The 27,015-nt window shown below is 48.4% G+C and overlaps 2 protein-coding genes across 3 annotated transcripts in view; one reads left to right on the top strand and one right to left on the bottom strand.

Moving 5' to 3' along the window:
• The window catches only part of traf3 (TNF receptor associated factor 3), a 78,251-nt gene that overhangs the window by 32,092 nt on the left and 19,144 nt on the right, over positions 1–27,015 (top strand). Inside the window, exons 1-6 of one of the 2 annotated variants that reach the window (XM_033026479.1) lie at positions 5,553–5,606; positions 18,649–18,927; positions 23,266–23,317; positions 23,418–23,522; positions 25,203–25,367; positions 26,283–26,360. In XM_033026479.1, coding sequence (XP_032882370.1) covers positions 18,668–18,927; positions 23,266–23,317; positions 23,418–23,522; positions 25,203–25,367; positions 26,283–26,360 — 660 coding nt within the window. In that variant the 5' untranslated portion in view covers positions 5,553–5,606; positions 18,649–18,667. Of the gene's footprint in view, positions 1–5,552; positions 5,607–18,648; positions 18,928–23,265; positions 23,318–23,417; positions 23,523–25,202; positions 25,368–26,282; positions 26,361–27,015 lie in introns of those variants that run through there. The other variant, XM_033026478.1, reaches the window with a different exon arrangement.
• Positions 20,743–22,870, bottom strand: med19 (mediator complex subunit 19). The gene is made up of 2 exons (XM_033026475.1): positions 22,839–22,870; positions 20,743–21,502 (listed from the first exon to the last, which is right to left on the bottom strand). The coding sequence occupies exons 1-2, from the start codon at positions 22,868–22,870 to the stop codon at positions 20,743–20,745; spliced, it is 792 nt and encodes a 263-aa protein (XP_032882366.1).

Consider the following 27,015-nt stretch of genomic DNA (forward strand, 5'->3'; position numbering starts at 1 on the left):
GAGTCGCATTAAAGCTAATATATTCAAGGGGGCTTAAGCAACAAAACATCCCAGTGATGGGGGGAGGGGAAAGCCGCAATCAAAGATGGGACAAAATTAACGGATTGTTATAAAATCTCATCAGGTTGGGGGCAGCACGGTGGCGCAGCGGTAGAGTTGCTCCCTGACAGCGTCAGAGATCCGAGTTCAATCCTGACTATGGGAGCTGCCATAGTTTGTACGTTCTTCCCCCGTGACCGCGTGGGTTTTCTCCAGGAGCTCCGGTTTCCTTCTACGCTCCAAATACGTGAACACTTGTAGGTTAATTGGTTTAGGTATAAATTGTAAATTGTCCCTGGGTGGGAAGGAACTGCAGATGTTGGTTTACACCGAAGATAGACACAAAATACTGGAGTAACTCAGTGGGACAGGCAGCATTTCCGGACAGAAGGAATGGGTGACGTTTCGGGCCGAGACCCTTCTTCAGAGTGTGGGAGTGGATGAGAAAGTGGGATAATATGGAACAAGTGTGATCGGTGGTCGGCATGGTCTTGGTGGGCTGAAGGGCTTGTTTCCGTGCTGTATCTCTACGTACACTTTGGATATTTCTTGGAGCTTTTATCTAAAATGACACCAAATTTCAGAGATCTACCATTTGGGACTTCTGAGGAGTTCCTTTACTGGTGACAAATCAAATAATGACCTTGTCAATGTGCTGAGTTAATCTTGTTCTAGTGTGGCACCTTCCATATCTGTAAAACATGAGAGTGTTTCACTGTTAATTAAGTCATTTTTGAAGTGTGATGGCGTTCATATGGGGGAATTACAGCAGTAGATTTGCCCACAGCTAGTTCCCACTAACAGCAATGCCAAATTACCATCGTAAAAATGATTGTAGACGTATTTGGCGTATATGGCGTGACAGGAAGGGTTCTGAAGGAATGTGCAGACCAGCTCTCCGAGGTCTTCACGAAAATCTTCAACCTGTCCCTGTCCAAATCCATCATCCCACCGTGCCTGAAGTCTGCCACAATCATCCCACTACCAAAAAAGCCTGTTATCAGCGGCCTTAACGACTACCGACCGGTCGCTCTCACACCAGTCATCATGAAGTGTTTCGAGAGGCTGGTCCAGCAGCACATCAAAGCCAGCCTCCCGCCCACCTTCCATCCACACCAGGTTGCCTACAGAGCAAATAGGTCCACTGAGGATGCCATCGCCACTGCTCTTCACACTGCACTGACCCACCTCGAACACCAGGGGAGCTATGTGAGGATGCTTTTCATTGACTTTTGCTCCGCCTTCAATACCATCATCCCCAGCAGACTGGTCACCAAACTCATGGATTTAGGACTCTCCCAACCCATCTGCCTCTGGATCAAGGACTTTCTGTCTAACCGCCCCCAGACCATCAGACTGGGCCATCACCACTCCACCCCCATCACACTCAGCACCGGCTCCCCACAGGGCTGTGTGTTGAGCCCCCTCCTCTACGCCCTCTACACCCACGATTGTGCCCCCGCCCACTCCACCAACACCATCGTCAAGTTTGCGGACGACACGACTGTGGTTGGACGTATCTCAGGAGGAGATGAGACAGCCTACAGGGAGGAAGTCCAAAGACTGGCAGCGTGGTGTTCAGACAACAACCTCATCCTAAACACCACAAAAACAAAGGAAATTATCATAGACTTCCGGAAGAACAGTGCAGCCCCCAAACCCCTATTCATCAATGGGGACTGTGTGGAAAGGGTCTCAGACTTCAGATTCCTGGGCACACAAATTACGGAGGATCTCTCCTGGACTACAAACACCACCACAGCAGTCAAGAAGGCCCAGCAGCGACTCTACTTTCTGAGGATCCTCAGGAAAAACAACCTGGAGGAGAAGCTGCTGGTGTCCTTCTACCGCTGCTCCATCGAGAGTGTGCTGGCGTACTGTATAACCACATGGTATGCCAGCTGCTCTGCAGCGGACAGGAGAGCCCTTCAAAGGGTCATCAACACCGCACAAAAAATCACTGGCTGCCCACTGCCCTCCCTGAAGGACATCTTCAGCTCTCGCTGCCTTGGCAGGGCAGCCAACATCCTGAAGGACCCTTCCCACCCTGGACACAACCTGTTCCACCTGCTGCCCTCTGGCAGACGGTACAGGTCTTTCAAAACTCGCACAAACAGACTCAGAGACAGCTTCTACCCCATAGCCATACGTGAACTTAACAATGCAAAATAAGAAATAACACTCACATTCAACTGAATGGTTCTACCTCAGCTGCTATTGTTATTTATCTGTCATTTTTTTTAATATGTATATATTTTTACCTTTTCTTATATATTTAAAATTGCTCTTGTGAATCGCACCGTGGGATTGACTTTTAAATTTTGTTGTACCATGTACAATGACAATAAAGAGATTCATTCATTCATTCATTCATTCATTTTAGCCAGAACAGCCCAACAGAATTTCCCTGCATTTGTGTGATGTTAAGCAACCCACCGCCTTCTCCAACACAGCTGTCTCCCTCAACATTACCTTTAGTTTAATTTATAGCCCTGTCCCACTGTACGAATTCATTCCAAGAGCTCTCCCGAGTTTAAAAAATATCAAACTCGTGGTAAGCACGGAGAATGAACGTAGCGGGTACGTCGGGGCTCGGGAATGTCTCTTAGCGGCTCGTAACGCTAACGGCAGGTACTCAGGAAGACTCGCTAACGGCAGGTAATCATGCGAAGACTCGTGAAGATTTTTCAACATGTTGAAAAATGTCCACGAGAGCCCCGAGTACCGACGAGCGGCCATTACCGTAAATCTCCGAGTTCGAATCAGGGCAAACTCGGGAGAGCTCTTGGAATGAACTCGTACAGTGGGACAGGGCTTTTAGTTTAGTGACTTTGGCCCACCGACTCCGCACCAACCAGTGATTCCCGCACACTAACACTACCCTACACACACTAGGGGCAATTTCCAAATTTTACCAAACCAATTAACCCACAGACCTGTACTCCTTTGGCGTGTGGGAGGAAACCGGAGCACCCAGAGAAAACCCACCTGGTCACAAGAAGAAACGTACAAACTCCGCTCAGCCAGCAACCGTAGCCAGGATTTAACCCAGGACTCTGGCACTGTGAGGCAGCAACTATGCCACCGTGGCGCCCAAACTGAGATGTGCGGCAATCGCTCTCAGTGGATGATGGAGCGCTGGCATTCTCTGCTCCAGAGACGTTTGCAGACTGGAGGACAGAGGGTATTCAATGAGCATGTCTGATGTATGAGCATGAAGGAATCTAGTTATTAAACTTGGTTGGTCAAGGGGCCAAATAATCTACATTTGCAACGAATAATAAGACTGTACATTTTGCCGAGAGGCTTTAATAAGTTGCTGTAGAAAATTTTGTCAGTGAATTGCTGTGCTGTCAAATGCATATTTGCATCCACCGATGAGAAAGTCTCTTTCGGAGAGAGATTTCTCAAATTGTCCTAAAAGCTATGAATTGTGACATTGTTCTGGACTTGTTAACTTTCACCCACAGTGTGGCCATATGGAATTTATGGGCACGTTAAGTTACCCTTTTAACACTAACAAGTTTGGCGATTTAGTTAGTTTGGTTCATTGTCACATGTACCGAGGTACAGTGAAAAGCCTTTTGTTGCGTGCTAACCAGTCAGCGGAAAGACAATACATGATTACAAATGAGCCATCCACAGTGTATAGATTGTAAGCAAGTGTAGACACAAAATGCTGGAGTAATTCAGCGGGTCAGGCAGCATCCCTGGAGAAAAGTAATAGGTGACGTTTTGGGTCGGAACCCTTCTTTAAGCAAATGTGGTGGAAATAGTTTGAATGTCAAAGTACTAAAGAGAATGACTGGATTATATTGTGGTATTTGACCTTCTATTACGCCTTGGTTTTTAATGTTGTTATCTCTGCCAAATAATATGTTATGCAGGATTGGTCTGAGATCCCTCAGTTGTGATCCGAACCTCAACTGGTCTCTTTAATGTGATACTTGGATCACTTGTTTATTAATCGTGGCTCTCTCTGGAGATTGGGTTTTCTTTGAAATTTGGTTAAAGATGCAGCGTTTCGAGATACAGCGAGGAAACAGGCCCTTCGGCCCACCGAGTCCATGCTGACCAGCGACCCCCTAACATTACCACAATCGTACACCAGGGACAATTTACATTCACCAAGCCAATTAACCTACAAACCTGCACGTCTTTGGAGTGTGGCAGGAAACCGGAGAGCTCGGAGGAAACCCACGAGGTCATGGGGAGAACATGCAAACTCCGTACAGACAGCACCTGTTGTCAGGATCGAACCCGGGTCTCTGGCGCCGTAAGCGCTGTAAGGCAGTAACTCTACCGCTGCGCCACCGTGCCGCTCAAGAACGAGTGACGATGCTGAAAGGAGGAATGGCAGGTGTGGAGATCGTTCCATTAATGGGAGAATCTTGAACAAGGGATCATGGCTACACGAATGGGGCTGTCATATAAAACGGAGATGTGCGGGAAGCTCTCACTGAGGATGACGGAGCTCTGGAAATCTCCACTCCAGAGAGTTATGTTCATCAGTGATAGGAGCATAATTAGGCCATTCGGCCCATCAAGTCTACCCCACCATTCAATCATGGCTGATCTATCTCTCACCTCTCAACGCCATTTCCCTGCCTTCTCCCTACAACCCCTGACATGCGGACTGGAAGACAGAGGGTATTCAATGAGGATGTAGATACATTTTTGAAAGATCAGAGATATGACAGGGCGGCACGTTGGCGCAGCTGGTAGAGCCGCTACCTCACAGACCTCGGATGCTGATTGTGTGGAGTCTGCACGTTCTCCCCGTGACCGTGTGGGTTTCCTCCGGATTCCTCTCAGATCTCAATGACGTGCGGGTTTGTAGGTTAATTGGCTTCTGTAAACTGCCCCTAGTGTGTATGGAATGTGCAGAATTAGTGTTGGTTGATGGTCAGTGTGGACTGATGGGCCTTTTTCAAAGCTGTATCTCTGAACTAAACTAACAGGAGGGATTGGCACAGAAGGGGAGGTGAGGTCTTGGGCAGATCAGCCATTGTTAGAGACACAACAAGCGGAGTAACTCAATGGGTCAGGCAGCATCTCTGGAGAAAAAGAATGGGTGTCGTTTTGGGTAGGGACCCATCTGCAGACTGGACTGCCGAGTTACTCCAGCACTTTGTGTCAGCTTTTAACTCAGCCATTATCATGTTGAATGGCGGGGCAGGCTTGAGATATCAAATGTGTAGGAAAGAACTGCAGATGCTGGTTTAAATCGAAGATAGACACAAAACTCAGCATCGATGAAGAGAAGGAATGGGTGACGTTTTGAGTCGAGACCGTTGTGAAGAAGTCTGAACATGTTACTGAAGTGTAACGATAGTTTTGCAGTTTGAGGTTGAAATAGCAGAAGACAGCATGTCTGCTGTGCGGGAACTTTCCCCAAATAGTTTTTTCTGGGAGTTTTATCGCTGGCTGTCCCCTGTCTACCGGGAACTGAACCCGCCCAGGAAACTCCCTAACAGATCAACATCTCGTTTCACAGGTTCTAGTTATTGCCTCATTTCAGCAGCTTGAACAGAGGATATGTTGTGTCTTGATGGCAAAGTCTTCAGGTGAGGTTGTATTTCTTATCAAAGCAACCTACATTGTGTAGAAGTGCTGTGTTATTTGGTGTGAGTGTGTCCTGCAAATGCCGTGGACTTATCTAAAACCTGGTTCAATGGTCACCTCAGGCCAATGTCACATTGTGCTGGCGAGAAATGTTTAAGAAAGATGCTGGAAGAATTGAAGGTAGACAAAAAATGCTGGAGAAACTCAGCGGGTGAGGCAGCATCTACGGAGGGAAGGAATAGGTGAGGTTTCGGGTCGAGACCCTTCTTCAGACTGATGCTTGGGAGAATGTCTTTTGTCTGTTGAGATCTTAAGCCATAGGCTGATTGGAGTGGTGACTTCTGAATGGAAGATGGACACAAAATGCTGGAGTAACTCAGCGGGACAGGCAGCATCACCGAATGGAAGGAATGCGTGACGTTTCGGATCGGGACCCTTCTTCAAACTGAGAGTCAGGGGACAGGGAGACGCAGAGATATGGAAGGGCGAGGTGTGAAAGCGAGATATTAAAGGGGATGAGCTCAAGGAAAATGTAGAATCATTGTTAGCCAGGGGAAGGTGACAACAAAGCATACAAAGATAAAATTGAATCAGAAGGACAGTCAGACAGGTCGGAGAACTGGGATCTCGACCCGAAACGTTACCCATTCTTACGCAGAGATGCTGCCTGTCCCGCTGAGTTACTCCAGCGTTTTATGTCTATTTACGCTGCAAACCAGCATCTGCAGTTCCTGCCTACACATGGCGACTTTTGAATTTCCTTTGCTTTTTGTTCTTGCTGGTCTTGTTACTTATATTTGCCAACAAGAAAATTTCATGTGAGAGTGAATCTTTTACTGATCGTACAAAGATGACTGGATAGGGTCCATATTTGCTTCATTAAGTTTTAATGTACAATTCCACATTTTCTGTATACAAACCACTATCCAGTAGAGCTGGGCGCAGCGGTAGAGTTGTTGCCTTACAGCGTCAAAGGCCCGGGTTCCATCCTGACTGTGGGTGCTGTCTGTACGGAGTTTGTACGTTCTCCCCGTGACCGCGTGCCTGGGTTTCCTCCGAGATCTTCGGTTTCCTCCCACACTCCAAAGACGTACAGGTTTGTACGTTAATGTTGGCTTGGTATAAGTGAAAGTTGTCCGTAGTATGTGTAGGATAGTGTTAATGTGTGGGGATCGCTGGTCAGCACAGAATCGGTGGGCCGAAGGGCCTGTTTCCATGCTGTATCTCTAAACTAAACTGAACTGTTGGTGATCAATCTTTTCTTTGGTCAATCCCAAGACTATATCTAGTTGAGAGAGGGCAGGTTTTTAATAACTTTCTTGTTTGGGAATTTTTTTTTAACTTTGTGTATCTCATTTTGAAAACGTGACTATGAATGAGTAAGGGACTTGTTCCCCCTAACTCCAATGGGGTTAGGATGAAATGACACTGAATACTGTTAATGAAGAAACAGTCCCCAAATCTATGATGCTTTCCAGAACAGAAGGTTGATTCTCAACACTTGGAATAATTTTGTCAGTCACTATCAGCGGAAAGTGCAGCTCTTGAATTGAGAAGTTGCGGAGTTTGTACGTTCTCCCCGTGACCACGTGGGTTTTCTCCGGGATCTTCAGTTTCCTCCCACATTCCAAAGACGTGCAGGATTGTAGGTTAATTGGCTTGGTGTAAGTGAAAATTGCCCCCGGTGTGTGTAGGATAGTGTTAATGTGCGGGGATCGCTGGTTGGTGCGGACTCGGTGGGCCGAAGGGCCTGTTTCCATGCTGTGTTTTTCTAAACTAAACTAAATTAATGCAACTTATTGAAATGTAATCTCTAGCCTATTTTTTAGCCCGGTTTCTGCGAGTCATACAGCATTGAAACAGGCCCTTCGGCCCATCTTGCCCACCCTGACGAACATGTCCCATCTACACAAGCCCCACCTGCCTGCATTTGGCCCATATCTCTCTAAACCTATCCATGTACCTGTCCAAATGTTTCTTAAATGTGCTGATAGACCCTTCCTCAACTACCTCATCCGGCAGCTTGTTCCATACACCCACCACCTTGGATTTCATTGAAGATAGACTGAGTAACTCAGCGGGACAGGCAGCATCTCTGGATTGGAGGAATGGGTGAAGTTTTGGGTTGAGACCATTTACTTTAGTTTGGAGATACAGTGCAGAAACAGCCCACCGAGTCCGCACCGACCAACAAACCGCGCACATTAACATTAGTCCTACACACACTAGGGACAATTCACATTTATACCAAGCCAATTTACCAACAAACCTGTACGTCTTTGGAGTGTGGGAGGAAACCGAAGATCTCGGAGAAAACCCACGCAGGTCATGGGGTGAACGTACAAACTCTGTACAGACAGCACCCGTAGTCGGGATCAAACCCGGGTCTCTAGCGCTGTGGGGCAGCAACTCTACCTCTGCGCCACCGTGCCCCCCCTTCACAGATCATAGCGAATTCATTGAATTGGATGCGTGTGTCGAGCTTGTGTGTAAAGTGATGTTGCTGTCTCACCAGTGGCAGGCGTATATATGACATGTGGAAGGGGTGTTAAGGCTTCAGCTGTGAGTGATGACTCCTGCAGTTCGGGCCAGCCACTGGCTTTGATGTTAAGCCGCACCTATCCTGACTGCAGCACAAGGGCAAAGCACTCACTGTGCACATATGTTGTATTTTTGGTAACAGTACATCATGAAAATGCCGTGGACTTATCTCAAACATGGTGCAATGCTCATCTCACACCAACATAACGGAGGGCTTAGGAGAAATGTCTTTGGTCTGTTGAGATCTTAAGCCGTAAGCTGATTGGAGTTGTGGCTTTTGAGTGTTCTCTGCTATTTATTTTTACACCTTACCTGCTAGTCTCGTAACAACTCTTGACACAAAATGCTGGAGTAACTCAACGGGACAGGCAGCATCTGTGGGGAGAAGGAATGGGTGACGTTTCGGGTCGAGACCCTTCTTCAGACTGATCACCAGCATCTGCAGTTCCTTCATCCACAGTCTTGTTGTCCCTGAATCTGGAGGTGTGCTTTTTCACACTTCTGTACCTCTTGCCTGATGGGAGAGGGGAGAAGAGGGACTGACCAGGGTGAGACTGGTCCTTGATGATGCTGCTGGCCTTGCTGAGGCAGCGTGAGGTGTAGATGGAGTCAATGGAAGGGAGGTTGGTTTGTGTAATGGTCTGGGCTATGTCCACAGTCTCTAATCCTGCTTATCTGCTGAATGCAGTTGGTGATCCACTCTTCCATGTCACAAGACAATGTCTCCCCTCAAGGGCATTGTCTTGAATCCGTGCTTTTTTTCCAGTCTTAATTTATTTTAGTTTGTTTGGTTTATGGTCACATGAAAAGCTTTCTGTTCAGCTCTCCTTTGACAGTGGACAATGGACTAATGCTGATTCACCTCCCAACCTGACCAAGTTCCCATCAAAATGCAGAACATCCCGTTTTTGCCGACCACTGCTGTGCGTGACAGCACGAGTCATTTTCTTCCCCCTTGGACATTGTTCCCGCTCCCTTTAGAAAATCAACACAAACCCCAACCCCACCAAAGAACAACAGACTCGATTCCCCTTTCCCTCGGGAATAACTGGTCGGCGCGGTGGCGCAGCGGTAGAGTTGCTGCTGTACAGCGCTTGCAGCGCCGGAGACCAAGGGTTCGATCCCGACTACGGGCGCTGTCTGTACGGAATTTGTACATTCTCCCTGTGAGGTTTGTAGGTTAATTGGCATGGTATAAGTGTAGGATTGTGTTAATGTGCGGGGACCGCTGGTCGGCGCAGGCTCGGTGGGCCGAAGGGCCTGTTTATATGCTGTATCTCTAAACTAAACTAAACTGCTCCACACTATCAGAACACTTCAATGTACTGCCTTGGGTGGTGAATCTGTGGAAATCATTGCCACAGACGGCAGTGGAGGCCAAGTCAATGGGTACTTAGTAAACGGAGATTGACAAATTTTGATTAGTACGGGTGTCAGGGGTTATGGGGAGAAGGCAGGAGAATGGAGTTGAGAGGGAAAGATAGATCAGCCGTGATCAAATAGCAGAGTAGACTTGATGGGCCGAATGGCCTAATTCTGCTCTTCTGTCTTATGGTCTTCTGGGCTCCTAATCCATGTTCACATCAAATGTGTGAAATAAATGTCAAGGTTTGCAAAGATCTTGTTTGATAATATGCTCAAACATAGTGGCTACTTGGCATCCTGGTCAAAATCTGCACCGCAGTTATCATGTTAAAAATAATACCCTGTAGGACCATAGTCGACAATAGGTGCAGGAGTAGGCCATTCGGCCCTTCGAGCCAGCTCCGCCATCAGATAATCATCAGGTTGCTTCCAGCCCGACCTGCTCCAGCGTCTGGCACACTGACCCACTCCACCTTTCCTTTCACCTCCTATCCCATGTCTGCTGCAAGGTAATAATGTCCCTATTTGGATGCTCTCTTTTCATTCGCACTCTTTAGTGCAGTTTAGAGTTACAGCACAGAAACAGGCCCTTCAGCCAACCGAGTCTGCACCAACCAGCAATCACCCCGTACACTTGCAGTATCATTAGTTCATGTGATAGGAGCATGGTTAGGCCATTGGGCCCATCGTCTACTCCGCCATTCAATCACGGCTGATCTATCTCTCCCTCTCAACCCCATTCTGCTGCCTTCTCCTCATAACCCCTGACACCGTACTGATCAAGAATCTGTCTACAGTATCTCCAGCATACAAATTTACAATTTTACCAAAGTCAATTAACCTACAAACCTGTACATCTTTGGAGTGTGGGAGCACCCGGGGAAAACCCACGCTGTTTTTTGGGAGAAAGTGCAAACTGTGTGCAGTAAGCGCCCGTGGTCAGGATGGAAGCTGGATGTCTGGTGCTATGAGGCAGCAAGTGTCCCGCTCCGCACCACCGTGCTGCCCCTCTGATGTAGATCAAACCATGAACAAGCTAAAGGGCAGAGTGGGCTGGATGGATAGGTCAGCTGGCCGATTCCTGACCCCATTCCCAGGCCTTGTAGCTCAAATGTCTACCTCATTGGAGACCCTTGGACTGTCTTGAATCCAATGGACTTCAATGGATTGTATCTTGCACTAAACGTCACTATGTTATCCTCTTTATCGTGTATCTGTACACTGTGTGAAGGAAGGACTAGGGTGACATTTCAGGTCAAGACCCTTCTTCAGACTATAGAGTAGACACCTATTCCTTCTCTCAGTCAGTCAGTCAGTCGGTCGGCAGTCCCTATGACTGTCCTCTCCTCTCCATAGGGTCTGCAGATGTCTGTAGAGGCCGATCCGCGATCCACACACCTTGGTGCAACGTGGGCGGTGGTTGGTAGCCGGTGAGCCCCCTTCTCTCTCTCCTTACAGTGCTATCGCTTTGTCTCTGCGACACGGCCTAGTTCCGTTTCTTCTCTCCAGAGATGCTGCCTGTCCCGCTGAGTTACTCCAGCATTTTGTGTCTATCTTCGGTTTACACCAGCATCTGCAGTTCCTTCCTGCACATCTGTACACTGTGGGTGGCTTGATTACAATCATGTATTGTCTTTCTGCTGACTGGTTAGCACGCAACAACCTCGGCACACCTGACACTAGACAAAACTAATGATATCAACATTTATTAGCATTGTGTGAACATTGTCCCGTGTAAACAGCGGTGCATAGGAATGAGTAGGTTGTTCCTGGAATGACTCAGTCGAGTGTGTGTAGTGACTGCCAGAAATGTTTGGAGTTGCAGTTCCTATAGTCAAAGTACCTGGCTTTGATCCAGGAAAGCTAGCTAGGCTTGCTGCTGTTCCCAGCTGGGATTCCCCCAAGTCTGGTGTGCATTAGTACTCTAATAACCAAATGCATGTTATATAGAGCAGGAGCCAGCTTGTCTGTAGTATTTGGAACATTTATCCACTGCAATAAGGGATTGGTTTTTCTATTCTCTCAGTCCAGAAATCACTTGTATAACATTTTATAAAAGCTCAGCAGTATTGCTATCTCTCAGCGCCAGAGATCCGGGTTCCATCCTGACTATATAAAATTATAGAAGGACTGGACAAGCTAGATGCAGGAAAAATGTTCCCAATGTTGGGCGAGTCCAGAACCAGGGGCCACAGTCTTAGAATAAAGGGGAGGTCATTTAAGACTGAGGTGAGAAAAAAAAATTTCACCCAGAGAATTGTGAATTTGTGGAATTCCCTGCCACAGAGGGCAGTGGAGGCCAAGTCACTGGATGGGTTTAAGAGAGAGTTAGATAGAGCTCTAGGGGCTAGTGGAGTCAAGGGATACGGGGAGAAGGCAGGCACGGGTTATTGATAGGGGACGATCAGCCATGATCACATTGAATGGCGATGCTGACTCGAAGGGCCGAATGGCCCCCTCCTGCACCTATTTTCTATGTTTCTATGACTATGGGTACTGTCAGTACGGAGTTTGTACCTTCTCCCTGTGACCACGTGGGTTTTCTCCGGGTGCTCCGGTTTCCTCCCACACTCCATTGATGTGCAAGTTTGTAGGTTAATTGGCTTTGGTAAAAATTGTAAATTGTCCCTAGTGTGTAGGATAGTGCTAGTGTACGGGGATCACTGGTTGGTGCGGACTTGGTGGGAACTGTCTCTCTAAACTAAACTAAACAAATGATGCCGGAGTTATAAAGCTTTGTTCTGGAGCTTGGGAGAGGCGCTGGGAATGTGTGATGATTTAATGGCCCTGAGCTGGCTCTGCTGCGACTGACTAACTCACTGCTGATGTGAGCAGCCTGGAATTCCCCTGATGTCCACATCCCAGTATTGGGAGCGTTGTACATTGCCGAAGATATTGACCTTCCTGCATGGTCACTGCTGCTGCAAACAGGGCTCCTAAACCTAACACAGAAGCAACTCATCGGGCCAGGCACCATCTCCAGTGAACAAGTACAGGTGACACAAAATGCTGGGGTAACTCACAGGGTCAGGCAGCATCTCCGGAGAAAATAAACACTTGACTGAGAGGGCCATTGACCCAAAATGTCACCTATTCCTTTTCTCCAGAGATGCTGCCTGACCCGCTGAGTTACTCCAGCACTATATCTATTGACGCTGTAAACCAGCATCTGCAGTTCCTTCCCACATATGCATAGGTGGCATTTCAGGTCGGGACGCTTCTTCAGACTGATTGTAAGGGGGGCAGGAACTGGAAGCAAGAAAAGACCAGGATATGTTTCATTTAAAATCATAGCGTGGGTTGGAGGGCCTGTGGCCAGGCTGTATCTCAAAACTAAATGTTGCAAGTCATTTCTTTAAAATGATGAGAGGGATAGACAGAGTTGACGTGGAAAAGCTTTTCCCACTGAGAGTAGGGAAGATTCAAACAAGGGGACATGACTTGAGAATTAAGGGACTGAAGTTTAGGGGTAACATGAGGGGGAACTTCTTTACGCAGAGAGTGGTAGCTGTGTGGAATGAGCTTCCAGTGAAGGTGGTGGAGGCAGGTTCGTTTTTATCATTTAAAAATAAATTGGATAGTTATATGGATGGGAAAGGAATGGAGGGTTATGGTCTGAGCGCAGGTATATGGGACTAGGGGAGACTATGTGTTCGGCACGGACTAGAGGGGTCGAGATGGCCTGTTTCCGTGCTGTAATTGTTATATGGTTATATGGTTATATGGTTATATGGTTAGGGATTTTAACCATATTACTCTGCGGAAAAGCACATAAAGGTAGGAAAGTTGCATCCTCGCAAAAGCGAAAGGAATAAGGGAGGAGAGGAATTAAATTTAGTTTAGTTTAGAGATACAGCGTGGAAACATTTATACCAAGCTAATTAACCTACAAACCTGTACGTCTTTGGAGTGTTGGAGGAAATCAAAGATCTTGGAGAAAACCCACGGAGAGAACGTGCAAACTCCGTACAGACAGCACCCGTAGTCAGGATGGAACCCGGGTCTCTGGCGCTGTGAGGCAGCAACTCTACCGCTGCGCCACCCGAACCCTTGACCAAGCATTTGGATTGGGCAGTATGTGGGTGGTAGAGCCTCTGCCTCTCAGCACCAGAGACCACGGTTCAATCCTGACCTCCGGTGCTGTGTATGTGTGTGTGTGTGTGGAGTTTGCACATTCTCTCTGTGATCACATGCGGGTTTGCAGGCTAATTGTCCCGCTGTGAATTGCCCCTGGTGTGTCGGGAGTGGATGAGACAGTGGGATAACACAGAGCTATAGACACAGAGTGCTGGAGTAACTCAGTGGGTCAGGCTGCAACTCTGGAGTACAGGATTGAGGTGACGTTTCGGCTCGGGACCCTTCTGCAGACTGAGAGTGTGAACGGGTGAATGTATCGTTTCAGGTGATCGGCGTGGGTCGGAGGGCCTGTGGCCATGCTGTATCTCAAAACTAAATGTTGCAAGTCAGCACGCACACAGTTCCTCTTCATTAGCGAGGTGAATTTCCCTTCTCCTCACCAGAGCTGGTGTGGAGAAATGATGCTTGGCTGCTGACAATTAGTGATGTGGAAAGGAGGAAACGTCACACGTCAGTGCCGTTGCTTGGAACAGTTTGTGCAGCACACGGAACCGTGGTCAGTCATTCCCGCCAGACTGACGGCAAAGTATAAAAAGCACGATATATAAATAAAGGCCATTAACGCCGGCCAGTCCAGGAATCCAGAAATAGGAAGGTTGCCATTATTATCGTTGTGCCTTCGACTGCCTTTAAATATCTGATACGTGTACAGAATTGATATGTGGGTGAGTATGCACATGAATAGCGCTTTCTGGAAAAAAAAACCGTTAGAAGATATCTTGCGTTCTGGGTTTAGGCAGCACGGCGGCAGAGTTGCTGCCTTGCAGCACCTGGGATCCGGGTTCCACCCCGACTACGAGTGCTATCTGTACGGAGTTTGCACGTTCTCCCAGTGACCGCCTGGGTTTTCTCGGGTGCTCCGGTTTCTTCCCACATCCCGAAGATTGATGTGCAGGTTTGTAGGTTAATTGGCTTCTGTAAATTGTCACCAGTGTGTGGGATAGAACTAGAGTACGGGTCGATGGTCGGAGCGGACTCCGTAGGCCAAAGGCCTTGTTTCCACAATGTACCTCTAATCTAATCTGGGTGATCAATGGTCAACATGGACATGGTGGTCCGAATGGCCTGTTTTCATGCTGTTTCTCTAAACTAGTCAGAGGGTGGTGAATCTGTGGAATTCTTTGCCACAGAAAGCTGTGGAGGCCAAGTCAATGGATATTTTTAAGGCAGAGATAAATAGATTCTCGATTAGTACTGGTGTCAGAGAAGGCAGGAAGATGGGGTTAAGAAGGAGAGATAGATCAGCCGTGATTGAATAGTGGAGTAGACTTGATGGGTCGAATGGCCTAATTCTATTCCTATTACTTATGACCTCATGACTAAACTAAACTAGTGTGTGAAGGGATGGTCGGCGTAGACTCGGTGGGCCGAAGGGCCTGTTTCTATGCTGTTTTTCTAAACTAAACTGAACTAGTGTGTAGTAGGAAGACAAGGTAAATTAGTTCTGCAGCTGTGTGTTTTATTTTGGGATGTGGGACTTTCCTCTCCATTCCCATATGGAGTGCTGGAATTCAGCTTTGTGAAAACCCTGGGGCCTTCAACCAATGAGGCAAACTGTTTGATGGGTTTGGACACGACTCATGTTCTGGGTCAGACATTTGGAATTAGATCAAAGAAGCAAACAGCGAAAGGAAAGCAGTACCTGGCTGCTGTCGAGCGACACTGAACTGTGTTTAACAACAACAAACTCAAAACCCAACGACTTAGAATAAGACGTTTACAGAATTATTCTAATTCTTTCAATAAATAAATGGGAACAAAGGTGTCAGGATCTGACCCGGTTTGAAAGCTGAAAGGAAATGTTGTTTGAAGGTTTTTTTTTAAAATTGGCCAAGTTTGTGAGTTGGAATAGTGATGAAATGATGAAGCAGAATTCTCTGTTCAACCCTTAATCCAGGGCCTAAATTAAATGCGGTCTAAATCAGTGGAAATTGAGCATGGAACGCAGAACAGTACATACAGCACAGGAACAGGCCCTTCGGCCCACAAGGTCTGTGACGTACATAGGGTTACTCACTCCCAAAAATACGGGACAAATTCCTGACAGCAATTCGTTGACCGACTCGGCCGTGGCTGGGTGAATGATGCACACAAAGCCCAGCCGGCGGGCCAGCTGAGGAGTTTTGGCCCGGCACCCCGTCCAACTCATGAACCGAAGGAGGGGTGGTGGTGGTGTCGGCGGTAAGCGAATGTCCGAAGGTCGGACAGCTGGCCGGGCTGCCGACCGACGGGGCCACGGGCGAGGTGCTGCTGCTGCACTCCATGGGCTGCACTACGTCGGGACGGGTGAGGAGGGGCCGGACGCGGCGCTCTGATCCGACAGTCCCCTCGACCCGAGCAATAGCAGTCAAATACGGGACAAGGGCAGTCCCCAAACCAATTTAGCCCAATATACGTGATGTCCCGGCTAATACGGGACAGTTGGCAACCCTGGCTCTATATGATCCATATCCCTCTGTTCCCCGCACTTCCACATGCCAATCTAAAAGCCTCTTAAACACCACTATCATATCTGCCTCCACCACCACCCCAGGCAATGAGTTCCAGGCCCCCACCACCCGCACCTGTGTAAAAATATACTTGCCCGCACATCCCCATTAAACTTTCCCCTTCTCATCTTAGAGTTATGCCCTCTAGTGCTGGACATTTCCACTCTGGGGAAGAGGTTTCAAACTGTCTACCCTATCTGTGCCTCTCATAATTTTATATACTTTTACATAATGTGACAGCGTGCAGCTTAGCAGTCCCATAGTGCAAAATAGACGCCATCACCGGCCATAGCAAGAAACTCAGAGCCCACGGTGGCGCAGCGGTAGAGTTGCTGCCTTACAGCGCCAGAGACCCGGGTTCCATCCTGACTACGGGCGCTGTCTGTACGGAGTTTGTACCTTCTCCCCATGACTGCGTGGGTTTTCTCCGGGTGCTCCGGTTTCCTCCCACTCTCCAAAGACGGCGCAGGTTTGTGGGCTATTTGGCCTTGGTTAAAAATGGCAAGTTGTCCTTGGTGTGTAGGATAGGAATGGTGTACGGGGGGGATCGCTGGTCGGCGCGGACTCGGTGGGCCGAAGGGCCTGTTTCTGCGCTGTTCCCTAAAGTCCTTAAAACAGCTTGAGCCTGTTGCCCATTTGTGAAGCACTTTAAATAAAATGGACTGGGATCCTGTTTGCAGTGGCACTAACAAGGAAATGAGGTCAGCAACAGTAATCCCCTATCTTCAGTGTTTCGTTTTGAAGAGACCGATTTCTACCAGTAATTCGACGATGCAGCTCCAAATTTGAATGATGAATTGCAGTTTGAAAAACACCTAAAGTTCTCCATCTTTGAGTCAGCCACCCTAATGCTTTTAATATTCTGCTGAAAGGAACGCGTGCTTGCGTGATATGACATTAATCTATCCTCATCACCTGCTGTGTTATCTCTTGACTGTGCTGTTAATTTTTTTCATTGACGTGCAGCTCTGATTTGAGAGTTGTATCTCCTCTTGGGGGGGGCAGGGTGTCGCAGTGGTGGAGTTGCTGCCTCACAGCGCTAGAGACCCGGGTTCAATTGTGACTACAGGTGCTGCCTGTACGGAGTTTGCACGTTCTCCATGTGACCTGCGTGGGTTTTCTCCCGGTGCTCTGGTTTCCTCCCGCACTCCAAAGACATGCAGGATTTTCGGTTTGATATAATTGTAAAACAAATTTGTCCTCAGTGTGCAGGAGGATAGTGCTACTGTACGGGGTGATCGATGGTCAGCATGGACTCGGTGGGCCGAATGGCCTGTTTCCATGCTGGATCTCTAAAGTTCAGTCTGGATTTTGCTGTCATTCCAATTGTTTTAGGATGACACCCCTTTTGTGCTCTGGTCTTATCTCCAACATGATCTGTATTTCCATGGGAATCGCCGATGGCAACAGTGGTAGTAAGGCCTAGATACTGGCGGTGTAGAGAGGGTGTTTCCACTAGTGGGAGAGTCTAGGATCTGACGGCATAGCCTCAGAAATAAAGGACGTACCTTTAGAAAGGAGATGCGGAGGAATTTAAATAGTCAGAGGGTGGTGAAACTGTGGAATTCATTGCCACAGAAGGCTGTGCAGGCCAAGTCAGTGGATATTTTTAAGGCAGAGATGGATAGATTCCTGATTAGTACGGGTGTCAGGGGTTATAGGGAGAAGGCAGGAGAATGGGGTTAGGAGGGAGAGATAGATCAGCCATGAATAAAAGGCAGAGTAGACTTGATGGGCCGAAAGGCCTAATTCTACTCCGGAATCTTGTGATGATCTTATGATAATGGATTGCATTCTGGTCCCCCAGTATCAGGGCTAGTGATGAAGAAAGACCAGGTCCATAGACATCTACACACAGGTAGACACGACACATAGGCTGCAGCTAGGATTAAAAATCCATGGGGATTTTTTCTGGGCTGGATGGATACGACAGGTGGAGTTCCCCAAGGATCAGTTCTGTTTATTCTCCACATTGATGACCTTGTATAGGGGCAGGGCATAAGCTATATATGTTTGCTGAAGATATGAAAGCAGGCGGGGATGGCTCATTGTTTGTGGATGTGTGGCCTCTCACACACGACGTAGCAAGCTGGAGTGAATGGCTTTTTAGTTTGGTTTAGAGATACAGCGTGGAAACAAGCCCTTCGGCCCACTGAGTCCATGCTGTCCATCGATCACTAGTTCTGCGTTATCCCACCTTCTCATCCACCCTGCACCCTGCAGGCAATTAGGAGAGGACAAATTAACCCACAAACCCGCAGATAGAAACAAAATGGTGGAGTAACTCAGCGCATCTTTGGAGAGTGGGAGGAAACCGGAGCACCCGGAAGAACCACACGCGGTCACGGGGAGAACGTGCAAACTCCCCAGGGACAGCCCCCTGGGTCAGGATGGAAGCCGGATCTCTGGCGGTGTGAGGCAGCATCTCTACTGCTGTGCCACACTAGGGCTGAGCGAGTGCATGAAAGGGCGGGTGTATTTCTGCTCCGTACTGAATGTTGCTTCCTTGCAGTTCTGGGCGGCCCTAGGCCATGGCGACGGCGAGGACCGTAGAATCAGTGGCGCCCCCACTCTCCCTGGAGTCGCTGGTGCAGCAGGCCAACCTGGTCCAGGGGCAGGTCAAGGACAGCAAGCTCGGCATCGAGCCCGAGGATGGGGGCTTCACCCAGCGTTTCGTCCTCACTGTGGAAAGCAAGTACAAGTGCGAACATTGCCGTCTCCCGCTCTGCAACCCCAAGCAAACCGAGTGTGGCCACCGCTTCTGTGGCAGCTGCATACTGAAAATCCTCAGGTAAGCTGACATCTTCATGACAATATCTGATGTGTCATCGTTAATAAACGGAACTATATTTCCAGGCTGACAAATTCAGATCTGAGCATTTTTGTCTTCTGTTATATTTCAAATTGTCAAAGCTGGTTGGTTTTGGTGACAACACAAGTTGAGAATAGAAGTTGGGAGGTCATGTTGCAGTTGTATAAGACGTTGGTGAGGCCGCATTTAGAATATTGTGTTCAGTACTGGGCACCGTGTTAAACAAAAGATGTTGTCAAGCTGGAAAGGGTACGGAGAAGATTTACGATGATGTTGCCAGGGCTAGAGGGTGTGAGCTATAGGGAGAGGTTGAGTTTAGGCTAATAATAATAATAATACATTTTATTTATTGGGTGCCTTTCAGACATCTCAAGGACACCTTACATAGATTAACAGGAATATAAACATATAATCAGAATAAAATAAATAATAAAGACATCACAGAAACACAAATTAAAAACAGAATTCAGTCCAAAAACAAAAAATCAAAAACACAATGTGAAGAGAGAGCAGCGGCAGCTAAAGCGCGCCAACGTCCACTCTCCCTCCACGGCAGCCATCTTGGACAAAGACTAACAGGATTACCATACAGACAAAAAAATCATCCCCCCCAACAATGGATACCACTGTGGGGGAAGGCACAATGTCCAGTCCCCAACCCCAAGTTCACCCCAAAGTCAGGCCTATTGAGGCCACCGCAGTTGCCTTTACGGAGACCCGATGTTCCTGGCCGTTCTCACCGGGTGGTGTTGCCCCGGCGTCGGGAGAGTCCTCTCAGCGGCTGGGCCACCTGGAACGGCCGCTTTCTAGCTGGAGACCACGGCTTCCGAAGCCGACAAGGCCGCGCCGGTTTGGAGCTCCCAGGCTCCCGATGTTGAAATCGGCGCCGCCCGCTCCGCAGTCCGGAGGCGTTGAACTCGGCGGTCTCAGCTCACCGGAGCTCCAGCGCGTCGATCCAGCGCGGCGACCCAGGCAAGGCATCGCCCGCTCCGCTCCACGATAGCGCTCCAGCTCTGTGCCGCCACCGAGGCCGAGGTGCTGGGCGGTCCCCGCCAGGAAACGGCGCTCCAAGCCCGCTGGTAGGCCACGAGGACGGGTTGACGGGCAGCCCGGAGAAAAAGCTGCCTCATCGACCAGGTAGGGACCTAGAAGTAGAGTTGCCCCCTTCCCCCCACATTAAAAAGTCCATATCTCCAAACATCACTAAACAGGACTCACTAAAAACTTTTTTTTTAAAAGCAAATTAAAAGGGACGGCTGCTGGCTAGCAGCCGTTCCCCAAGATGGCTCCTCCTCTCTAGGCTGGGACTCTATTCCTTGGAGCGCAGGAGGATAAGTCATGATCTTATAGAGGTGTATAATATCAGGAGAGGAATAAATAGTGTAGATGCACAGAGTCTCTTGCCCAGAGTAGGTGAATCGAGGACCAGAGGACATAGATTTAAGGTGAAGGGAGAAAGATTTAATAAGAATCTGAGGGGTAGCATTTTCACATAGTGGGTGTATGGAACAAGCTGCCAGAGGAGGTAGTTGAGGCTGGGACTATTCCAACGTGTAAGAAACAGTTAGACAGGTACATGGATAGGACGGGTTTGGAGGGATATGGACCAAATGCAGGCAGGTGGAACTAGTGTAGCTGGGACATGTTGGACGGTATGGGCAAGTAGGGCCGAAGGGCCTGTTTCCATCACTCTATGACTATGACTCTATCAGGAAATAGATCAGCTGGGAAAGTTGGTGAGGGAATAGCAGATGGAATTTAACAGAGACAGGTGCGGTGAACCACTTTTGGAAGTTAAACCAGGGTAGGACATACAGTACATAGTGAAGCAGGGCCATGTGGAGTGATGTTGAACAGAGAGACGAGGGAGTATGAGTCATAACTCCAGTGGCCACGCAGGTAGATGGTGCAGTGAGGAAGGTGTATAGCTTCACCAGGCATTGCATATAAAGAGGGAGGCGCATCCGAGTCTGATGGTGTTTCTGGGGGAACGGGGTCCTGAGCGCGGCTGTGCTTGTGTTTATGACGGCTCTTCTTGCGAGGGGGCTGAATGTGCATCAAGCGATACTGTTCTGGGTGCGGTCCAGTATGCAGTCTGAATCCCGTGAGCAGTGTGCCGGTGAGGAGCGTAAATGAATTCCCACATATCGGTGGCTTCTCGATGAGGGAACGGAGACTCGAGTTATCCTTTGACCCTGGTAGATCTATCATCCCTGGTAAATCTGGCAGGAAGTTGCTTAACTTATCTTTGACCTGCTTCCCACAAAACATATTGTAGGTGTGTTCGAGATTGTAGTGCGTGATTAGGTTCGAACTTCCAGTAAGATCGGTGGTTCCTGCCGCCTCCCTCAGCAGGTAGAAGGGGCCGTTCATGGCGGTGCCGCCCTCCCCTCCTCCCCCCCCCCTCCTGCTCCTCCTCCTCCCGGGGCTTTGGAGGCGTCGGCGGGCGAGAAGAGCGCGTTGATGGCGTCCATCCGTCTCTCTCTCTCTCTCTCTCAGCTCGACGTCGCCATCACCAACATCACCGCCATCTTGACTTCTTCTTCTGCTTCTTCTTCTTCACCGACTCCCTGGTGTTTCCACACCAGGACTTCTGAAAAGTCCTCATTCTTCAGGGAACGGGGATTCCCCTCCTCCACCATAGATGAGGCTCGCACCAGGGTCTCTTCCATACCCCGCAACACTGCTCTCTCTCCCCATCCCCGCACTCGCAACAAGGGCAGAGTCCCCCTAGTCCTCACCTTCACCCCACCAGCCGTCACATACAACAAGTAATCCTCCGCCATTTCCGCCACCTCCAACGTGACCCCACCACTCGCCACATCTTCCCATCTCCCCCCATGTCTGCCTTCCGCAAAGACCGCTCCCTCCGCAACTCCCTTGTCAATTCTTCCCTTCCCTCCCGTACCACCCCCTCCCCGGGCACTTTCCGTTGCAACCGCAAGAAATGCAACACCTGTCCCTTCACCTCCCCCCTCGACTCCATTCAAGGACCCAAGCAGTCGTTCCAGGTGCGACAGAGGTTCACCTGTATCTCCTCCAACCTCATCTACTGCATCCGCTGCTCTAGATGTCAGCTGATCTACATCGGTGAGACTAAGCGGAGGTTGGGCGATCGTTTCGCCGAACACCTCCGCTCGGTCCGCAAGAACCTACCTGACCTCCCGGTGGCTCAGCACTTCAACTCCCCCTCCCATTCCCAATCCGACCTCTCTGTCCTGGGTCTCCTCCATTGCCAGAGTGAGCAACACCGGAAATTGGAGGAACAGCACCTCATATTCCGCTTGGGGAGCCTGCATCCGGCGGGCATGAACATTGAATTCTCCCAATTTTGTTAGCCCTTGATGTCTCCTCCCCTTCCTTAGCCCTCGAGCTGTCTCCTCCCATCCCCCAGCCCTCGGGCTCCTCCTCCTCCCTTTTTCCTTCCTTCTCCCCGCCACCCCCTATCAGTCTGAAGAAGGGTTTCGGCCCGAAACGTTACCTATCTCCTTCGCTCCATAGATGCTGCTGCACCCGCTGAGTTTCTCCAGCATTTTTGTGTACCATTGCGTATAAAGAGTTGGGATGTCATATTACAGTTGTACACGCTGTGGGCTAGGCTGCATCAGGAATACTGTAGTCACCACACTATAGGGAACTACATGGTTACGTCAGAGAGGGGGTGGAAACGATTTACAGGGATGTTGCCTGCAGTGAAGGACGGGGGTTTAAGGAGGAGATTTTATCCCCTCTGATCCTCGACTCTCCCACTAGTGGAAACATCCTCTCCACATCCACTCGATCCAGGCCTTTCACCATTTGGCACGTTTCAATGAGGACCCTCCTCATCCTTCTACACTCCAGCCAGTACAGGCCCAGTGCCGTCAAACGATCATCATACATTAACCCACTCATCCCTGGGATGGGAAATGTGAAGCACCATGCTCGGGATGAAGGAACTCCTAAGCCAAGAGTTAGTGATGTTTGCATTGAAGCTGTGTCATTATTGCGAAGTATTAGACCGGGTATGGATAGGAAAGGTGTCCATACTGTAGGGATAGGACAGGTATAGAGGGATGTGGGCCAAATGCAGACAGTGGGGACTAACGTAGATGGGACATCTTGGTTGGCATGGGCAAACCTGTTTCCGTGCTGTGACTCTATGACTCTAATGTTCATTATGTTTTGACGATGGAAATTCTGCTATTGCAATGTAAATTGCATTTACCTCAAAAAGAAAATGCATCTTTTTTGAACATCTTGAGTTATGTAATCAAATCTTTAATACTTTCCTATTGGGATTTGACTTGAATTGATGATGTTATTTTATCTTTCCAGGGGTCCAAAACCAGTTTGCCCACTTGATAATGTGGCTTTATATGAGACTATGGTAAGAGAATATGAACTAAGTCCATATATGGTTTTGGAATTTCAGTTTGATATCTTCGTATGGACCATTAACTGCTGTTCTTTTTCTTTATCTTAAAAAGGTTTTTAAGGACATCTGCTGTAAAAAAGAGGTTTTGGCACTTCAGATCTACTGTAGAAATGAACTAAATGGCTGCACCAAACAGCTACCTCTAGGGAAGCTTGAGGTAATTGATATTCATTAATATTAAGCAAAATATAAAATGCAGGAGGAACTCAGCGGGCCAGGCGGCACAGTGGTGCAGCGGTAGAGTTGCTGCCTTACAGCGCCGGAGACCCAGGTTCGATCCTGCCCTCGGGTGCTGTCTGTACGGAGTTTGTATGTTCTCCCCATGTGGGTTTTCTCTGGGTGCCACTAGTGTGTGTGGGAAAGTGTTAGTGTGCGGGGATCGCTGGCCGGCACGGACTTGGTGGGCTGAAGGGTCAGTTTCCGTGACGTTTCTCTAAAGTAAACTATCAACTTCCCCAAGTTAAAATGTAATCATTCTGTTGCCAACTTATCACAACAAGCAGCAGAAACCATTGTTTGTATTCCAGTTAATATTATGTAAGAAACCGTAAATGCTTGAATCTTGAGCAAAATACAAACGCCCAATTTGAAAACAACTATGTCCATTCCCACCCCAGAGGCTGTCTGACCAAAACTCACTACCACGGGCATATGTCTTTCTTTTAAGAGCCATGTGCCAATAAACTGACCTTGAAACCTTGAAGAAGGGTCCTGACCCAAAACATCATGTCCATTTCCTCACTTTAGCTTGGAGATCTAGCCTACAGCCCCTTCCATCACCTGTACACTAGCACTATCCTACACACACTAGGGACAATTTACAATTAACCTACAAACCTGTACGTCTGTGGAATGTGGGAGGAAACCAAAGATCTCGGAGAAAACCCCCACAGGTCACGGGGAGAATGCACAAATTCCATACAGACAGCACCCGTAGTCAGGATCAAACCCAGGTCTCTGGCGCTGTTAAGGGCCTGTCCCACGAGCATGCGACCTGCATGCGGCGAGCGCGACCAAACCGGAAGCGGGGGCTGCGCGGAGGTCGAGTGAGTGACGTGAAGTTCGAGCGAGTTCCGCGGGGAGTTCGCGCATGATGTACGCCGTCGAGACGCTGCGCACGCCTGTCGATGTGGTGCGCACGGTGTCGAGGCGGCTGCGGGCCGGCAGGCCGTTGCCGCGCAGAATTTTTGAACACGGTCAGTTTTTCGGAGCCCCGCGCGATGTCGGGACCAGCTCCGCACAACTCCATACAGCTCCGGCGATCAAAGTGGGACCGGCCCCTCGAGGCCGTACGGCTCAAGCGACCACGTTAGGTCGCGCTTGCCGCATGGAGTCGCATGCTGGCGGGACAGGCCCTTAAGGCAGTAGCTCTACTGCTGCGCCACCGTGCCATTATGATACTTTGAATAGTTTTAATCTTTGATAAATCTTTAACGCAACCTCTATAGTTTTATCTCACTACTAAGCCATTGATATTATTTCCAGTTTAGGAAGGAACTGCAGATGCTGGTTTAAACCGAAGATAGACTCAGCGGGTCAGACAGCATCTCTGGCAAAAAGACGCTCAGACCTGAAGTAGTGTCTCGACCCGAAACGTCACCCATTCCTTCTCTCCAGAGATGCTGCCTGTCCCGCTGAGTTACTCCAGCTTATTGTGTCTATCTTTGGTTTAATCCAGCATTTGCAGTTCCTTCCTAAACATTATTGCCAGTTTAGTTTGTCCATTTTGAAAATTAGTAAATAGAAATTAAGAAAATGTTCATAATTGTCAGGAAAATGGAATGGGGCAATGGTCTCGATGCAAGAACTGGTTTGATTGTCTCCCCTCTGCCTACAGGCTCACTTACTTGAATGTCCTTATCAGGAAGTTTGCTGCGCTCGCAGGGGGTGTACAGAACAAATTCAGCGGAAAGATTTAGCTGACCATTTAAATTCCAGCTGTACATATCGCGAGCAAGTCTGTAAATATTGCAAAAAAAACGTCACCATTGCAGAATTAAAGGTAAGGCGCTCTGCAATAAATGCAACCGTGTTTCTTTCTACAGTTAATAGTTTTGTTTAGAGATGCAGTGTAGAAACGGCCCTTCAGCCCACTGAGACCACACCGACCAGCAATCCTTGCACATTAGCGTGACCCTACCCACACGCGGGACTATTTTACATTTTATACCAAAGCCAGTTAACCTACAAACTTGTACATGTTTGGAGTGGGGGAGGATGGAACCCAGGTCTCTGGCGCTGTGAGGCAGCAACTCTACCACTGCATGTTTTGGAACCTTTAGTACAAAGGGATCCACGGGCAACTAGCCGACTTGGCTTCATGGAAGGAAGCAGAGAGCGGTCGTGGTTGTGCAACCATTGCAACTTCTATACTCAATACCCTGGCTGATGAAGGCCAATGTGCCAAGCACCTACTTCACCATCCTGCCTACCTGCGATGTGACTTTCAATGAACAATATACATGCACTCCTAGATCCCTCTGCTCTACCACACTCCCCCAGAGACCAGCCATTCACTGTGAAGGTCCTGCCCTGGTTTGTCTTCCCAAAATGCAACCTCCCACTCCTCTGCATCAACTCTATTAACCATTCCACAGCCCACTTGCCCAACCGATCAAGATCCTGCTAAATATTCTTGTTAACCATCTTCACTATCTATAATGCCACCCACTTCAATGTCATCAGCAAACTTGCTAACCATGCCTGCAAATCATTGATATAGACCCCAAACAGCAACAAACCATGAGGCACACCTGTGAATGATATATGACTGGAATTGAATGGATGGAAGTAAGTTTAATAAGGGATACACATTCTTGGGTCAGCATTTTATTTTGAGAGGGCAGTATTTCGAAAAAATAAATATTTAGGAAAAAAATATTTGGAAAAACAACCTATTTTTCTTTTATTCTGTTAGATACATGAAGACATTGACTGTCCAGCATTCCCTGTCCTTTGCCCAAACAAGTGCAATAAGTTTATCCTGAGAGGTGAAGTAAGTTGATATTTTTCTATTTCTTGCAGTATGTTTTCAAATGTTGGGGGCGTTGTTTAGTAAAAACAGGAAGGCAGATTGTTATCTAAATTGTGTCAAGTTGGGAAAAGGGGAAGTACAACGGGAGCTCGGAGTCCTTGTACATCAGTCACTGAAAGTAAGCATGCAGGTACAGCAGGCAGTGAAGAAAGCAAATGGCATGTTGGCCTTCATAACAAGAGGAGTTGAGTAGAGGAGCAAAGAGGTCCTTCTGCAGTCGTACAGAGCCCTAGTGAGACCACACCTGGTGTATTGTGTGCAGTTTTGGTCTCCAAATTTGAGGTAGGACATTCTTGCTATTGAGGGAGTGCAGCGTAGGTTTACAAGGTTAATTCCCGGGATGGCGGGACTGTTGATAGAATGGAGCGGCTGGGCTTGTGCACTCTGGAATTTAGAAGGATGAGAGGGATCTCTATGAATCATATAAGATTGTTAAGGGTTTGGACACACTAGAGGCAGGAAACGTGTTCCCGATGTTGGGAGAGTCCAGAACCAGGGGCCACAGTTTAATAATAAGGGGTGAGCCATTTAGAACGGAGACGAGGAAACACTTTTTCACACAGAGAGTGGTGAATCTATGGAATTCAGAGGGCGGTGGAGGTGGGTTCTCTGGATG

The sequence above is a fragment of the Amblyraja radiata genome, chromosome 9 (assembly GCF_010909765.2).
Source record: "Amblyraja radiata isolate CabotCenter1 chromosome 9, sAmbRad1.1.pri, whole genome shotgun sequence".
In the NCBI taxonomy this organism is placed as follows: Eukaryota; Metazoa; Chordata; class Chondrichthyes; order Rajiformes; family Rajidae; genus Amblyraja; species Amblyraja radiata.